At 42.3% G+C, this 18,385-nt stretch overlaps 1 protein-coding gene across 1 annotated transcript in view; it reads right to left on the bottom strand.

The window, feature by feature from the left end:
* The window catches only part of KCNMA1 (potassium calcium-activated channel subfamily M alpha 1), a 997,979-nt gene that overhangs the window by 252,189 nt on the left and 727,405 nt on the right, over positions 1-18,385 (bottom strand). The window contains exon 14 of the mRNA XM_019555536.1: positions 2,421-2,530. Within this exon, the coding sequence (XP_019411081.1) occupies positions 2,421-2,530 (110 nt within the window). The remainder of the gene's footprint in view (positions 1-2,420; positions 2,531-18,385) is intronic.

The raw sequence follows: 18,385 nt of genomic DNA on the forward strand, positions 1-18,385 counted from the left end.
CCCGCCCTGCCCTGCCCCACCCTGCACAGATCTGGGGGTACACGCCCCACCCCCAAGCCATACCGTCCTAGCTTGTGTACAGTGATGGGAGCCACCCCCCCACAAGCTATGATTCCATCCTGCACCCATCCCACCTGGGCAGTGCCTGCCCCCTCCCTCCCTCACCACAGGGGCCATTGATCTTCCCCCCTCCATGCCCCTTCCCTCCTCCCTCCCCTTCCACCATAACAGACTTACCAGCTGCACACAGCTGTATCGGAAATCAGATTGGTATCAGCCAATATGCCTCCTTAAATATTGGCCATTGGTATCAGCCCCCAAAATCTCTATTGGTACACTCCTAGTCTCCATGGAACTTAATGCTATTTCTACACCTTTCTCTTGCCAGTTGTCTGAACTAAATGGTATACAGAATCATTTTCTTGGCTTGTCTAAAAGCTGCCAAGCTAGTAATCAAGACCAACAGCCTGCAAGAAGAGCACATGACCTCTAGTTACAGCAATATTTGCTGCATGTAGTTTTAGCTCCATACGTGATTGGAGAAATTGCTCTAAATGTCTGTAAATCTACAGATAGTTGATTACACCCAGAGTTTCCATTAATCTTTCTTCCTCTTCACAAACTAGTTTAAAGCACATTTTGTGTCCTTTGTGTCTTCTTAAAATTGAATAGTCAATTCTTACTGTAATGAAAATACTTATGCGCCAAGCTCAATGATATACAACACTACACTCTAATTACCACTGTGCTTTAATTAACCTGAACTGAATAGTGTTATCATTAAACTGCTGGTAAGTTTGAGTTATAGCGTTTTCTTTAATTTAAACTAGAAAACACAGATAATTAAGCCTCCAGATAATCAAATGCTTGAGGAGAGCTCCAATGTTTTGGGATGTTCCTAAATCTCATTAAATGTCCTTCTTTATTGATTATTCTAGCTCAGCTGTATCAGCATGTTAAATGAATGATAGCTTTATGTTAAATACATTCTCAATCACATTTTTCTAGGCACCATATGGAAATGTGGCTGTGTTTGATAACAGGTTTTGCTGGGAGATTTTTCATGAACTGGCTTAATGTGGGCGAGGCATGATTCAGTGGTTTAGAGAATTGTAAAGCACTTCTTAGACTTTTTTGCTGAGCAGTATACAGAGCAGTTTTTCCTTTTAAGAAGCAAGACCAGTTAAGGTGTTGCCAAGGATATGTTAGGACTTCTTTCTTAAACAGAGTAGTCCCCACTTGTAGTTTGGATCTGTTTAAACAGAGAAGCTCAAAAAAACTAGTTTAGAAGCAACTTTGCTGTTTATTATTCTTTCTTCCCCACTTCTATATTTTGTCTTACGTATGGTGATATTAGCCCACAGTAGGAAGCTGAAAGAGCCTCAAAACAGAGTCAATAAGAGATTTAGGCCTAAGAAGCTTCATTGTGTAATGGATAAGACATTGGGCGGGGGGGCAGAATCCCTGAATATGTACTCAGAGCTTTCACGCTAAGCTGTAACATGATCTTTGGCCAGTCATTTCACCTTTGACTGTCTTCAAGTAGTCTTACCTACTTAAAATACAAGGGCTGGGAATACTCCTTATTGTGCATTTGTGTAGTACCTGGAACAGCGGGGTTTCAAGATCAGCTTGAGCCTCTTGACATGACTATAGCAAAAACTAAAAACAACTATAGAAGATGTAGATATTTGAGGGATTAAACTATCATGAAAATGTTTGGGGGTAGGGATGGCTATCATTACAGCATTGTGCACATGCACTTCTCAGACAAATAAAAGGTTATTCAGCCCCTAATAAGACTGTATAAAGCACTAAATTATGGCTATACATACAATGTCACTCATATCACCCTCTCATAATGAACTGAACATATTTTCTTTGGCAGAAGTTTTTTTATGTTCAAAGTGTTTTGCAAGTAATTCCATAAAGTGCTGTATGCCAGTCTGCCTACACTATATATGACTTCATTATATCTGCTTAGATAAACGAATAATTTCCTTGCTATGGGGTAAGAGCCAAGAGGTGACATTGACAGACACCATGCAAAGAATGGGAAACATTAGAAGAAACAATAGGACATCAGTTATGAGTAAATAACTCTCTTTAAATGGATTGCTGATTCATTTTTTCAGCACTCCTAGCATGTAGTCTTTCATTTATGTTCACTTAGTTCCAAGTCTCTTCGGAAAACAGACATTAAAATGTTTGGAATACTTCCATGCAGTGATTGCTTTAATGTTTATTTTACTGGATCCCATCTGATGAAGCAATGATACTGGAATGGCAGCAGAGCAGAGATGCCTTCTATGAAAAACTTTGATTTCACTTGAAAGGAGGCAAGGATTATATGTCAGTTTATTTATACACACACACACACACACACACACACACACATATATATAGATATATCTACTTACTCACAAACTGCAGGGAAGGACAGACCCACAAAGGCACTAGATAGATATTCTGTATACATTTCATTTGAGACTCCTTCCAAATAGTATTTCTGCCATGTATCCTCTTCAATCTAAGAAAAGAAAATATAAACACCAATGGTGTAGCAAGAACCGCTTTCAGTGAAAATATAACTACCTGATTAAACATGAATCAGTTTTTAACTTATTGAATTGGGTATCATAACCATTTTGTTATCAATTAATAATGCTGTTGAACAGGATTCCATGGAATTCCAATAAATGACGTTGAAGTTGTATAACAAATAAATGGACAATGAAAAATAAAAATTAAGTATTTCTATAGTTTGATACGCTTTGACAGGATCGTAGGCACATTACAATAGAGACTGAACTGAGGTTGCAGCAGTAGATAACGGGGGGGAAAAAATCACAATTCTGCTTCATGAAACTGAATCTATGTCAGCACATTTTAGGAACTGGCCACAATTTGCTTCCATTTTCCTTTTTCAGCACCCACAACACTGGTTCAGCAGTGGGGAAAAATTTGATACTGCATATAAAAATCTTTAATTTTTGGCAAGTCTGCTATAAAAACAGAGAGAGGTGCCATGGGCTATGACCATCAAAAAAGTCTCCAAATTTGCAGGAGTATTATGATTTTTGATTCCATATGCAAAGTTGTTATTGCAGTAGTTGGGGTGGGGCATCCATCCAAACTCTTCAAACTCTCCTGTCCTACTGTAATCACAGTTGCACACATCCCATAATCTGGCCCCTTTGGAAACTGGCTGTTCTTCAGACTGGGGTTTGTACACACAAAGCAGAGGGAAAAGTCATTGGCAAGAGTCCTCAACATGTCTCCACTTAATATATTTTTGGTGATAATTTTAAAGGAAAAGGTCACCTCTAAAATCAGATCTATAGGAACCAAAGAGGAGGTGGAAAGGATTAGGTCTTTTTTTGTATCAGGTTTTCTATTTCCTCATATTTGTGTGTCTAAGTCCTAGCCAGGAGTTTCAAAATGTCTGCTTTTATATGTTTTCTAATACATTTTATTAAAACATTGAAAAGTTTCAATTACAATGGGATGTTCTCATAGTAGCCCTTTGACTGTATTAGCAAATTGTGTTATTAAAAACAAAGCCTTTTGTATAGGCAAGAATCATACCTATGACACAGCACCAAAACGATAATTTTAAGGAACATTAATACATTGTGACACAAAATTAACTGAAACAACATGCCAGTTACATTAGGATAGGGGAAAAGATATATGAAATATTGATTTTTGACATCACAAGTTACTGTCACCACTTGAGGACCTACAATTGCACAAGAAATGAAAGGCAGAAAAACTATGCCCTTTGTGAGGAGGTACATTTTAAAGCTACTGATCATGGAACCATTCCTTTTAAACTTAGACCTTGCTGGGAGAAAGATATCCTTACATTCTGCAATGAAATATTAATATGGAAACATCAAATCCATCCCTACTTGCATCCTTATTATAGTCTTCATCACATAGCATAAAGATTGAAAAGAGATAGATTTTCTGGTGCAACAACTAATGAAGTGAATGTAGAAAACATTTGGTATGAGATAAAAGAAAAGGCACTTTTGGAAAGTTTTTTTGCTGTAAGCTTCAAATCTACCTAGAGAATATGGATGGAAGGCTCTCACTGATTTTAGTGGGATACCCTTAAATCCTTTACCTGTTAAAATCTCAGAATCTGTTCACAAAACCTTTGTTTTTCTTGGGAGTCAGTGAACACATACTGAAAAGACTGATTCTTCACTGAACTGAGCTGTACTAAACACAATGGAAAGGGCAGTTGCAAGGAGCTGATTCATAAATATTCAGCTTCCATATACAGTGGGTGGGGTAGTTGTGTTTAATTTGTATTGCTAACATATTGTTTTTGTAAGATCCCTTACCCAGTAGATGATCAGGCTTAAGGTAACTTAGCTCCAGAATGCTCTTCCTCCTCTTTTTGCTTCAACCAGGTGTTTGAATGCCCAGCATAAGAAGCAACTGTAACACCTCCATGTTCTTTACAGCAGAACACAAAAATAGCTTGACTAAAGTCTGGCCAAAAATTCTGAAACTGTGTGAAGTCTTTTCAGCATATGGTATAGGTATGGTATAGGACTGTATTTTTTATAGTAAAAGCATTATAGTTTGTTGAAAGAGAGTTGGGTTTCTTTAAGCTATAACAGATATTTTTGCTTTACATATACATATATTCATTATCATAGTATGAAAACATCTTTGTTGCTATTCAGGCAAAGAGATTAATGCACAAGACTCAAGTGACTTGGGGAAAAATGCCAGAATCAATTTTTCAGCCATTCAGCAATCAATCAAAAGGAGAAAGCATCCTGAGGCAACAATTTATCTTTGCTTGTCAAGTCAAACTACAGCTGTTTTAGAAGAGCATTAAAGCAAGAGGTTTTGTATGATATTCAGGTCTTAAATGAAGTCTCTCACTATAGACTCAAAAAGTCATATCAGTTGGAGACAGAAAGAATTATTGGGTCATCTACTCAATCCACTAGACATTTTGGGATTCATACCTAAAATACGCTGGAAGCATTTTTTTTCTAGTCAAGATTTTAAAATATCAAGCACTGGTTTTCCAACCATTACTCTGGGAACACAATTCCATAATTTAATATAAGTTGCTCCTGACCTCACATCTATTTCATTCTTTCCCTTTACACCCTTCTCTCCCATTCTCTTGCTGTTACTGCCTCCTCCCTTCCTTCATTAGATAATAGCAAGAAAAAAAGCACCTTCAGACATCTCTCTGTTTCTAGTTCTCAGAATGACCTTCATCTGATACTGCTTCTGAAGCTGCCTTTTTTCACATGGTCCTATTCTTTCAGGGAGCAAACTGGGGTGCCTCTCCCTGCTTTTGCTGCTTCCAAGCCCTTACTCTAGAGAAATAATGCGTATCAATAGTAATCCAGGCCACATGGGCAGGCAGCGTGCTTCAGCACCAGGGTGAGGGCCAGCCCATAGAGATGCTCTGGCTAGCTACCAGAGCATCTCTGTGGAGGACCAAGCCTCCGGTTGCCCTGCTTTTTCCCCCTGGGGTATTGTTTGACCCCTGGATATTCAGGAATCTAATTTTGTGCCTGTGCTACAAATTTGCAGCTTAGGGATTTTTTTTTGTTCCTACACATTCCTCTTGCAGCAACAAAGAATCAGACGAAGGGCACTCTAAAGTGCTTTGGGTTAGAGTACAAGGCAGTCGAGTGGAAAGAGACTTAACAGTGGGGGTCTACTACAGACCTCCCAACCAACGGGAAGAGCTCGACCAGGAATTCTTAGGTCAGCTCACGGAGGTAGTGAAGTCTAAGGGTGTGGTAGTCATGGGGGACCTGAACTTCCTGGACATCTGCTGGGAAGAGCAGTCAGCCAGATCTGACCGCTCACGTAGGTTCTTAGCCAGAGTGCAGGACCTCCATCTAACCCAGGAGGTGCACAGCCCCACCAGGGGAGATGCTTTGTTGGACCTGGTGCTGGCCATGGGAGACAACGTGGTGAGAGGGCTGCGGGTGCTTGACCACCTGGGCAACAGTGATCATCACCTGCTGGAATTCATCATCCAGCACAAGGTGGCAAAGGCCTGCAGCAAGGCAACACCCCTGGATTTCAGGAGGGCAGACTTCAATGAGCTAAGGAGAATAGTCAGGGAAGCACTGAGGTCCCAGAGGGGAGGGGAGCCAGGTGTCCAAGGAGAGTGGTCGCTCCTTAAGAAGACCCACCAAGTCCAAAGGGAGGTAATCCCAACACGGATCAAAGGGAGCAGGAGGGCACACAAGTCCCTGTAGCTCACCAAAAGCATCCAGGAATCTCTCCTAGCTAAAAGGGAGGCATATACCCAATGGAAAGGAGGGGCCATCACCACAGATGACTATACTGCAGTTGCTCGGAGATGTAGGGGGCAGTCAGGAAGGCCAAGGCAGAGATGGAACTGGGACTAGCTTCCCGGATTAAGGCAATAAGAAGTCCTTTTTTAAATACATAGGGGGTAAAAAGAAGGTTCAGGGTAATGTGGGGCCCCTGCAGGACACATTAAGAAATTTGGTTGTCACACCAGATGACAAAGCCAACTTATTTAACGATTTCTTTGCCTCCATTTTCCTAAGCAGGGACCCAAACAGTCACCCCCCCGCTGGGCCCCCCTCAGGCCCCAGGGGAGGCACACCTACACCAAGGGTTAGTGAGGAACTAGTTAGGGAACTTCTGGAGGGATTGGATGTATTCAGGTCAGCTGGCCAGATGATCTCCACCCTAAAGTACTAAGGGAATTGGCTGAGGTCATTGCACGACACCTGGCACAGCTTTACGAGCACTCGTGGTGCTCTGGTGTGGTGCCAGAGGACTGGAGGAGGGCCAATGTGGTTCCCATCTTCAAAAAGGCAAAGAAGGAGGACCCAGGAAACTATAGGCCAGTTAGTCTTACCTCGATCCTAGGCAAGCTTTTTGAGAAAATTATTCTGGCGCATATCCACGAGGGGCCAGCAGGGGAGATCATGCTTAGGGGCAACCAACACGGGTTCATTAGTGGCAGGTCATGTCAGACCAACCTGGTGGCCTTTTATGACCAGATCACCAAATCATTAGATGCAGGGGTAGCAGTGAACATAGTCTTCTTGGACTTTCAGAAGGCCTTTGACACTGTCTCTCACCCTGTTCTCATTAAGAAACTGGGGGACTGTGGTGTTGACACCTACACAGTCAATTGGGTTGCCAACTGGCTGGAGGGCCACACCCAGAGAGTGGTAGTGGATGGGTCATTTTCGACCTAGAGGGATGTGGGCAATGGGGTTCCACAGGGCTCAGTCCTCGGACCTGCACTGTTCAACATCTTCATCAGCAACTTGGATGAGGGGGTAAAAAGCACCTTGTTCAAATTTGCTGATGACACTAAGATGTGGGGGAATGTGGGCAGGCTAGAAGGGAGGAATAGGTTACAATTGGACCTAGACAGGTTACAAGGGTGGGTGGATGAGACTAGGATGGGATTCAGCACCGAAAAGTGCAGTGATGCACCTGAGGAAGAACAACCGGCACCATACCTACAGGCTTGGGAACTCCATTCTTGTCATTACAGAGGTGGAAAAGGATCTTGGAGTCATCATTGATTCTAAAATGAACATGGGCCGGCAGTGTGGAGAGGCAGTCAGGAAGGCCAACCGCACCTTGTCATGCATCCACAGATGCATCTCAAGCAGGTCCAAGGAGGTGATCCTCCCCCTCTATACAGCACTGGTCAGGCTGCGTCCAGTTCTGGGTGCTGCACTTCAAGAGCGATGTGGACAACATGGAGAGAGTCTAGAGGAGGGCCACTCGCAATATCAGGGCAGCAGGGCAGGCCTTATGAGGAGAGGCTATGGGACCTGAACCTGTTCAGCCTCCACAAGAGAAGGCTGAGGGGGGATCTAGTCGTCTGTTACAAACTAGTCAGGGGGGACCAGCAGGCACTGGGGGAGTCCCTGTTCTCCCGAGCACTGCCAGAAGTGACCAGGAATAACGGTCACAAGCTGGAAGAGGAGAGATTTAGGCTAGATATCAGGAGGCAGTACTTCATGGTCAGGGCAGCTAGGATCTGGAACCAACTTCCAAGAGAAGTGGTGCTGGCTCCTACCCTGGGGGTCTTTAAGAGGTCGTTTGACCCCAGTACTCTTTCCTGCCATGGCAGGGGGTTGGACTAGATGATCTACTCAGGTCCCTTCCGACCCTAGAAACTATGAAACTCTCTCAAAGAGGGTTGAGATGCTGCAAGAAACACATACATGCTCATCTGAACGCACCCACTGGGTGCGTCTACACATGGACTTTAATATGCAATAGGCTATTCTATTGTGCTGTACAGTGGTGCATAAAAAAATGCTAAAACACTAATGAGCAGTAGCATAGGCTACTGTGCATTAAGCATCACCTAAAAAGTATGTGCTTGTGCTACTGTGCATTAGCACAGCCTAATAAGCAGTTATTTAGTACCTCATATTGGACTTAGGTGTTGGCTTGAAAACAGAATTTGAAGGTCTGTTTCTTGGGAACTGGCTTATAGATATAGATATATGCAGCAGGGCAGCAGGGCTTAATTGATTTGTAAGAGCCTGAGTTTCACATGCAGAGTTCCATATAACCCTGGAAGCAGACAGGCTGTTTAACACGACGAGGCCAATAGATGGACTCAGCCTGAGAATTGAGGGGGGCATCCTATAACACAAGATCACAGCCTTCAAGGCAGACAGACTGTCTAACACAACAAGGATACTAAGCCTGGGAACCAAGGGAATAGGTACCATACCATTCCATAACACAAAATAAGTGACACCAGCTACAAGGCTCCAGAGCAGTAGGGGGGCCTAAGTCATAGTTTTGGGGGAACAGACTGAATTAGGAGAAGGCCCGGAAGGCTATGTGGACATGTCACCACACAGAGACAACCAACCAGAAATAGCCACAAAGGAGGAGTCATCAGGAGGGAAGGAGAATACAAAAGCAGAGACTTGAGAGTAACAAAATCCCTCCTTCTCTTCCTTTCTGTTCCTTCCTGTTCCTCCTCCTTCTTTTCCTTGGGAAAGGCCCCCATCCCTGACCCCTGGGAAGGGTCCCTGAGTCCACCATGGACTGAAGGCATACCAGCAGCCTGTCTCATGCATCCCACTGGAGGGGAACTGTGTTTCTTGGCATCCCACCTCCAGACTGCTGACATCTGACACCTAAGAGACAGCCTCAGAGCGAAGACTACATCCTGGCCAGATGTACTTTAACTCTGATGACAGCCCTAGAATTCGGTAGATACATAGAATTGTTTGATTGTATTTTTTTTGTTTGTTATCACTGTGTATCAAATTTGCCTATTATCAAATGGAAAGGTCATGGTTGGTCTGAGGGTGGGTCTCCCTGCCCCAAACAACATATCTGGATCCTAAAATCAGAGAGAATATTAGGGAAAACACATTAATACATGTGAAGATGCACAACTGCAACATTTCAGAATAAACTAAGCTCCATCCTCTGCTTGCAATAGCTGATGTTCATACTATGTAGATCAACTCCTACCATCAATCAGCCAAGCATGCAAATATCCTATTATATTTATGTGAGCACGTTTATGCTTTTGCCCATGCTGCACTTTACATTGCCTGTATCCATCTGTTGTATCTTATCACATGCTAAAATTGTAGACTCTCCGAACCAAGAACTGTCTTTTTGTTTTGTGTGTGAAAAGTGAATAGCACCTATTCACAAAAAGCTCCTATAGTGAGTCCCATAAAGATTACAGCTGAAGAGAACTCTGAAAATGCTACCCCTTCTGATTGTTTAAGAAGCAGAGAAAAAGATAGGAGAGGAAAAAAATGACCGGATAAATTCCACACCATTGGCATCATCTCAGTCAAAGTTTTCTTAAGCTGCTGACAAAAGGCAAAAAAAAAGTAAAATCTATGAAAGATAAATAATATCAGAATGCTTCCACAATGCACCCCAAACTTTGTGGGGAAATTTTTAATATAGCTTCCCCATTAAGGGTTTTGCAATACAGCAAGACCAGTTTAATATCAAGCTGACTTTTTTGTTAGCTAGTACAAAGAACTGAGGGCCATTATCACAACTGCTCAGTCTATGAAGCAGACTTACGCAGTGTTATGGAGCAGACTCCCTGACACATTACATTTCAGATGTGATTAATGGGTTAATCACACCTTAAACATTAACTCAACCACACGTTAAAGCCAATATAAGACATGATAACACAGTTAATGAGCCATGAGCTTATTCCACATATACTGCATGACAACTTTGTGGCTTGTTTGTATCATGTCTTAAATTGAACATGTGGTTGTTTGGTGCTGGCCCATGACAGATCCTGACACTCAGATGAATGTCAGAATCCATCATGGGACAGCCCCAGGGCCTGTTACACAGCTGTACCAGCAGCCTGATCCTGGTATCGCTGTGTGCCACCCAGCTGAGTGGCACATTGAGTTTTGAAGTTCCCACCACACAGGGACCCCTGGATCAGGATGTGGCAGCCCTCATGAGCCAGGGCTGAGTAAAACCCCGTGTGCCATCTAGCTGGATGGCACATGATGTTTTAAAGGTCCCTGTGCCCAGAGCTAGTTAAAATCCCAGGTAGGTTTGGACAATCAGCTGATTGTAGGCTGGGGCTAGGAACCTGACTGGGCCTGATTTCAGATCCCAGTTCAGTCTCCTTTCCAGCTGACAATCATCTGATTGTCAGCACCTGGGTTTTAACTTGCTGGTACAAGAAGAGCCCAGGATCATAATCCTGGGCTCCCCCTTTGCTGATAAGTAAGGTACAATAGGGATCTAATCCCTGATCCCTAGATTGCACATTTGGCCCTGCGTGTGTGACATGGCAGGAAGCACAATTTTTGAGATGGCACTTGAGTCCCACAGTGCCTTAAATTGAACATTTGTCAGAGGCCTTATTGTTGTATTATTCATTAAAGGCAGGTGAAGCAGAGCCCTGATAAAGCCTTTTAGAGAGGAAACAATAGTTAAGTTTTGTGATTGCAAAGGCCTATGTTACTTAAGCAAAGTCTTCACAACACGAATAAGAACATATGCTGTGCAAACTGTACTTCCTGCAGCAACTTTTTTTGTCATGTCCAACACGGCTTTATTGAAAGGATATGGTCAAAATAATGCCAAACTTCTTAATTTGTTTAACTTCATACAAACGTTGTCTATAAAGAAAGGATCCAAAGGATCATTTAAGTCATTAAAAGACTTTCTATTGATTCTAAAGTGCTTTGGATCAGATTATAAGTGGAACATAAAGAAAAAAGACACCTAAGTCTTCTGGCATAATAATTCAAGTTAGGATAAATGAATTAATTTTTATTTTCACTGGACATAGGTAACATTAAAAATAAAAGTAAATTCTATGCTGATAGTTAGAACTTTCTCATTTGTCAAGCCATTTTTTCCTGGATTTTAACTGTAGTTGATGTCTATTTACACTTTTATCCTCAAAGCTTACTACTAAATCAGGATTCAGAAATCCTCTTTTGCTTTTTGCTTATACTGAATCCTTCAAAAAGGACTAATGGAACAGAAGGATTACACAGACATTCTAAGAATTCCAGAGAAGTAAAAATTAAAAACAATCATTTTTTCTTGATGAGCTGCCAGGTAACCAGTTACTTTTATTTTGGAGAAATAAACAGCTGCAATGTATAATTTGCATGGTGGAGACAGTCCAGATAACACGATCCCTGACAAGTAGGCTGCAAACAATCAAGTAGAATTTCTTCCATAAACACTGTTTCGCCATTCCTGAATCATGTGGGACTCTAACAGGGATTTCCATTGTGTTACCCTCCACCACACACAGAGAAGTCCTTTTGAATTTTTGCAACCCTTTTTATTTATTTAGGGATTGTAAATGATGCTGGCTGGCAGCCCTGGAGCCCACAAGATCTTTTTAATAGACAAAGCAGATACATTATAGGTAATAAACAGTATGACAATGGCTTCCCTACAGCATTGTGCCACTATACCCCATCTGTGATAAATCATAATAGTAAAAGGACCACATTTTTAAACTAAAATGATTCAGGGCATTTTTGCAGTAACAGTTTTAGGTTTGTAAAATAATTAAAAAACGCTCTGCATTCTGTCTTGTTTTCTTACATCTCCTTTGCCTGCATTGGAAAAGCTCTACATGGGGCAGATAAAAGAAAAGGTTGAGTTCTGACATCTCCACCAGTGATTCCCTAGTCCACCTCTATTTTCCTGGTTATTTTGAGGATTAAATGGAGGGACAGCAGAAACAAAGTCAAGTGCCTTTCTCTTCTGAAGGGTCACAGAAGGGATTCTGTACTGACCAGGCTAGGTTATTGACTCCACATAATGCACTGTGGCTAATTTTTTTACAGATTTGATTATATAACAATCACTAACATCACACAGAGTGGTGAGAGTAATATGTGTGTATTAAATATTTTGTGGGTCTCAAACAAAGATCAGAATGTTGATTGATTAAATGAAAAACTGTAGGAATCTAGATAGAAGTTCTTGAAATACTAGCATGAGATGTGAAAACCTGAGACAGGTCTTGTCTAATAAAACTGTATAATATTGTCTTGTATATGCAGAACAAACAACTTTAGGTATGGGATCATGAACCTCCTCCTCCTATGTTCACTTGATTCATGGCTATCTTGGATGACTTAAAGAAAGTTTCAGTTAGTTCCAAGGACCTTTTGCTATGTGAACTCCTGCCAACATAGTGTCAAACAGCATGTGAAACAGCATGTGATGAAGTAGGTTGTTGCCTATGGAAGCTCATGCCTCTCTGAACCAATTGCTCAGGTGCCACCCTGCTCTACTTTCTTATTTTACAGCTCTAGCTAGCAGGCACATTTCTGCAATTTTTCTTTTAATCTGTATCAGTAATTCTATTTTTAGAGTATGCTAGAAGGAAAAGATTCTTTCTGAATTCAGTGTAATTCTGACTACATTAATTTGCTAAAGTCATCTGGAGTCTTGCTTACTCTCTAGTTCAGAATTTGAATTTGTGTGAAAATCTGCATCTGTTCAATGAATTATTGGTTCACTTTTATTATTTTCTTTAAAAATATTTAAAATAACAAGTTAAATAAGAGCTTGGCTGCCCCTGGCCTCATGTATGGATATATGTAGTGTTCTTTCCTTTAATTTGTGCATAATAGAGGCCATCTTTCTTATTAGCTTTAAATTAATCCCAGAGGCTAACACCACATAAGTAAAGAGTTAAAATCAGTCCAAGATGCGAATAAGCATGGTCATTTGCCTGTACCCTGTAAACAGTCAATATCCCACTATATGAAAAGGAACTGTAGAAATTATTTACCTGGATAATAAATTCTTAAGTCCGGCTTCACTGCAAATGTTAGTATACTCCCAGTGATGGAAATATCTTTGATTTTTAAACAAAGAAAAATAATCTGCCCTTCTGCCCTCCTGTTTTAAAGACAGTGTCCAGTTATTACAAACGCCGTTCTGGTCTATTCCACTTTAGCTTTACTGACAGCAGATTTTGGATACTTATATCTCCTATCTCTGTACAATATGAGCTAATAAAGTTGAGCCAAAGATAATAGATTTCATTTCAGAGCAAAGGTTTTAGCAGTAAACCTTTGCTTGTTTGCTGAACAAACACATTCCAGCAGGAATCATAAATCTTTCTTTATTAAGTATAGGGGACACCAAGAAGCCAAATGTGGTAGTTTACTTCTGATATCAAACACGTAGACCTAGGTTTAATCTCCTGTTCATAGTTATCTATGTGGACTGTTGCCAGTTGAAGTAGTTAAACATTTAGATAATGCCGTGTGTGTCCTTCTTGATAAAAATTGCCAGAAATTCATCAGAAAATGTCAAAGAAGCTTAAGCGCATCAGGAAAACATTTTTATGGAGACTGGTGATGTTGCTTCAGTCTCAGGTGCCATTTAATGTTAAAATGCCACCCAACATTAGGCAGGACAAATTCTAAAAGAATTCAAACAAAGGTCCAAATTTAAGAGCAGATCACAATGGTGTTAAGTCCAATAGAAGCAAGTATTTCAAAGCAGAACAATTTTTGTTAACTTTTCATATATTTTGGTTTCTTTCTTACTTCTCTTGCTCCCTTACATCTGACAAAGCAGACCATCATCTACTAAAGCTTATTTCTTTTTTAATGAGTTAGTATGTAGGGCTGCATCCACATGAGCAAGGACGTGCATTTGCAGCAGGACAAATTTGTGCCGCTCCTTGGTACTGCAGTGCATGCCCCTGCTCATGTGGTTTGCTGCTCCATGTGCTGCAGTGGGGAGATGGCTGGGGCACAAGGTATCTTAGTGTGGAGTGAGCTGGCAGGCAGCCCCCATGCTGAAGCATCCTGTGCCCCACCCAGCCGGGAAGCAGCACATGGAGATGGGGGAGTGGGCAGCCCAGGGCTCCCTGCCCGGCTGGGGCACAGTGTGCCTTGAGACAGGAGAACAGGGAGCCGAGGGCTGGCTGCTCCCATGTCTCTGTTGCCTCAGCACAACAGCTCCACTTTGGAGCCCCCACACTGAGACATGTGACGCCCATCTCAAGGTACAGTGTGCCTCGAGACTAGAGAGGGGGCAGCTCCCTCGGCTGGCTGCTCCCCTGTCTCTATGTGTCTCAGCACTGCTGATAGGCAATACTACACATATTTAACATGCAACACATGCAGTTTGTGGCACAGCAAAGAGGTTCGCTGTGCTGCAAACTGCACATGCCTGCACGTCTGGATCTAACCTAAGGTGCCACACTGCCCTGCCTGCTTTCTTTCATGTCCTTATTCATTTAACTCGTTATATTATTTTTGTATCATGGCCTGATTTCACCAGCAGAAATAGACAGCTTTTGTTCCATGTCTTTCTTTTGGTTTTTATTTGAAAAAGAAACCAAATTTCAAAAACCCATGTGTAAGGCACTTTCTGAGGGAGGTCAGGAAGGTTCTCTTGTGCAACCATAATACTACACAGTTAGGCATATTTTGGGGACTCTAGCTTTTGCTGAATAAATTGATTATCAGAGGCAATAGGCAATTACTACATCCATGGAGGCAGATTCAGCAATGATTAAGTAAATATTGTACTCTGGGGTTTCCATCTAGCTCAGTTACTATACATATAAAGCAATCTTTTTTATATCACCTCTTGTACATTTTGGGGAGGTGAGTGAAAGGGTGTCATCAAACACTAGAGTTCAGCAAAACAGGCTCAGTGATTCCCATCCAGCTTTCCTTTCTCCTTTAGAAAAAGGAGTCCATACAGAGATTGATTAAGAGTGATCAGATTTCTATGGGATTTTAAAATCAACTGTATAATTTTATAGCAGGGACAAAATTTGCTATTGAATTCCATGAGTCAAGCTGTGTTCCCTTCCTTCGCCTGGCTCACACAAGAGCAGATTACAATAGCAGACCTTGCAAGTAGGACCTACAGCCATCTGCAGGGAGAAAATAACCCAGGACTGGGCTTGGAAAAAAAATAGGAGAGGTGAAATATCATGGCACCAATCCCCATGTTTCACCAGCCTGCAAAAAAAACCTCACACTTTTGAAACTCCTAAAAGATAATGTTGAGGATGTATCCTCAAAAGAGACCTCCTCTTCTGTGCCATAATCTTCCCTGGTCTTTGTTCAGGAGAGGTGGAGAAAGCTTTGCAGTGTTCCACAGCCAGACCATAATCAACCCGTATACACTTTAGGGTTAGATATAATTAGACTCCCAATAGTTTTATCCAGCAAACTATATCTTGTGGTGCTCTCAAAAAATGAAGAAGATACTTGATTTCGTTCACCTATGCTAAGGTGAACATGGGCCGACAATGTGGGGACGCGGTCAGGAAGGTTAACCACACCTTGTCATGCATCCATAGATGCATCACGAGCAGGTCCAAGGAGGTGATCCTCCCCCTCTATGTAACATTGGCCAGGCTGCAGTTGGAGTACTACATACAGTTCTGGGTGCTGCACTTCAGGAGGGATGTGGACAACATGGAGAGGGTCTAGAGGAGGGCCACTCGCATGATTAGGGGGCAGCAGGGCAGGCCCTACCAGGGGAGGCTCTGGGACCTGAACCTGTTCAGCCTCCACAAGAGAAGGCTGAGAGGGGATCTGGTGGCTGTCTATAAACTGACGAAGGGGTACCAGCAGGCATTGGGGGAGTCCCTGTTCCCCCGAGCACTACTGGGAGTAACAAGGAATAATGGCCATAAGTTGACGGAGAGTAGATACAGGCTAGATATAAGGAGGTGCTACTTCACTTTCAGAGCGGCTAGTTTCTGGAACCAACTTCCGAGGGAAGTAGTGCTCACTCCTACCCTGGGGGTCTTCAAAAAGAGGCTAGATAGACGCCTAGCCGGGGTTGTTTGACCCCAGTACTCTTTCCTGCCCACGGCAGGGGGTTGGACTTAATGATCTGCTCAGGTCCCTTCTGACCTTACCTACTATGAAACTATGAATTGATAGAATTAGTTGCTAATGTCACTAATCATCTAAATTTAGATCAAGTCAAACAGATGTAGTTTATTCTTGCCTGCATTTTCAGATGAGCTAACTTGGTCTTTGTTAAAGAAACTAAACTGATTTCCCAACAGAAGTACTCGAAAGAAAGGTTAGTTGGGAAGCTGTGAGCAATCTTCACTGGCAGTCAAGCTGTCTTTGATTTTTGTTTTGCTTTTTTTGTTGGGATTCTCATGGGACCAATACCAGCATATTTACTCATTTTCTAAGAATTTGAAAGCCTAAGAATTAACAAATCTTTTTCCCAAAAAGTTTCTAGCAACAATAAAACACACAACCAGAAAAATGAGGCATGTTCAAAGATAAAACTTTAATACCGAATGCAAAACGTGCAGTGGCTAGCTTCTCTCTTGCTAGTCACACCCTGTGGGTGTATCTACGTGTGTAATTAATGTGCCTGAATTTTCTGTGCAGAAAATTCAGGCATATTAAACTGTGGGCCATTTGAAACTGCACCTGTCAAAATCAATTTTTCTCCCGACCGGAGCAGTTCAGTCTGAGGGTGGCTCTTGCTCTGCTCTGCCCACCCTGCAGCAGCCAAGGGGAGCTCCAGGCTCTCCAGGTGCCAGTCTGGGGCTGGCAGGGGACACGGAGGCTGGTCCCAATCTCCACAGAGCAAGGGAGATCTGTTCCAGCTGCCAGACAGCTGCCTCCCAGCCATGTGGAGATTGGGTCACATCCTTGGAGCTCTGCAGCAAGTAATACCAGCACATCCAGACTGCTGCAAGGGTTAGAGCAGGGTCCCAGTGTCCATGTGGCTGCAAGGCAGTGTCCCGTGGAGCTGGGACAGTTCTCCCTGCCCTCCGTAGCCCCCTACTGCTAAGGCTGACCAAGAGCAACTTGCTCCTGGTCAGCATCTACAAGTGCACTTTGGCACATTAGTTTCATTGGTTTAATGAGCCAACTTCTAGTATCTGTAACTACAGGTACTAGAAAATGGCATGTTAGACTAATCTACTGCACAGTAATTGCTGCAAACTTGTAGAGATGGTGGCACTTAACCACATATTAGATTAGTCTAATGTACATTAAAGCATCTCATGTACACACACCCTGTTAGAGATGTTTAACTCTTTGAATGATGTAGAAGATGTGGCAACTTGCATACCAAAGACTATTGTGTCTTGATTTCTGTGTGTACTGTTAAAGATTTGAAACTGCAGAAATGACTGCATAAGTTTCCTGGGACTGATCAGTGACTTGTATACCATCTAGGGTTAGGTCATATTCTTTTCTGTCATTATGTCCAAAATGTATTGTGACATTAGCCATTTAAACAAAACCAAAATAGTGAGACTGCGGGGGACATTTTGTAAGCATTAACCACAATGCAATCTATGAAAGACCTTATAAGAGGGATACATTCATAGACTTTATAGACATTAGGGCTGGAAGAGACCTTGTGAGATCAGCGGGTCCAATCTTAAAGGTATCCAGAGTAAGTGCTTGCACCAGTTCTGGGAGAGTCTATTCCAGAATCTGGAGTCTCAGATAGTAAATAAGAAGTTTTTCCTTATGTCCAGTTTAAAATGGTCTTCCAGCAGTTTGTGACGGTTAGACCTTGTCTTCCTTGGGATGCCCACAGACGCCAGTTCCTGTTGCACATCTCTTATATACTTATAGGCTGCCACCAAGTCACCCCTGAGCCTTCGCTTCTCCAGGATGAAAAGTCCCATGCCTCTCAGCCTCTCCTCATAAGGCCTGTTCTCCTGAACTCTAATCATGTGTTTGACTCTCTGGACTCTCTCAAGCTTCTCCACATCCTTTCTAAACTGTGGAGCCCAGAATTGCATGCTATACTCCAGCTGCAGCCTCACCAAGGCTGAGTAAGTGGGAAGATGACTTCTTGGGTCTTGCTTGAGATGCATTGGTAGATGCAAGCCAGAGTTTTA

The sequence above is a fragment of the Crocodylus porosus genome, unplaced genomic scaffold, assembly GCF_001723895.1.
Source record: "Crocodylus porosus isolate Cpor-Errol unplaced genomic scaffold, CroPor_comp1, whole genome shotgun sequence".
NCBI classification, from domain to species: Eukaryota; Metazoa; Chordata; order Crocodylia; family Crocodylidae; genus Crocodylus; species Crocodylus porosus.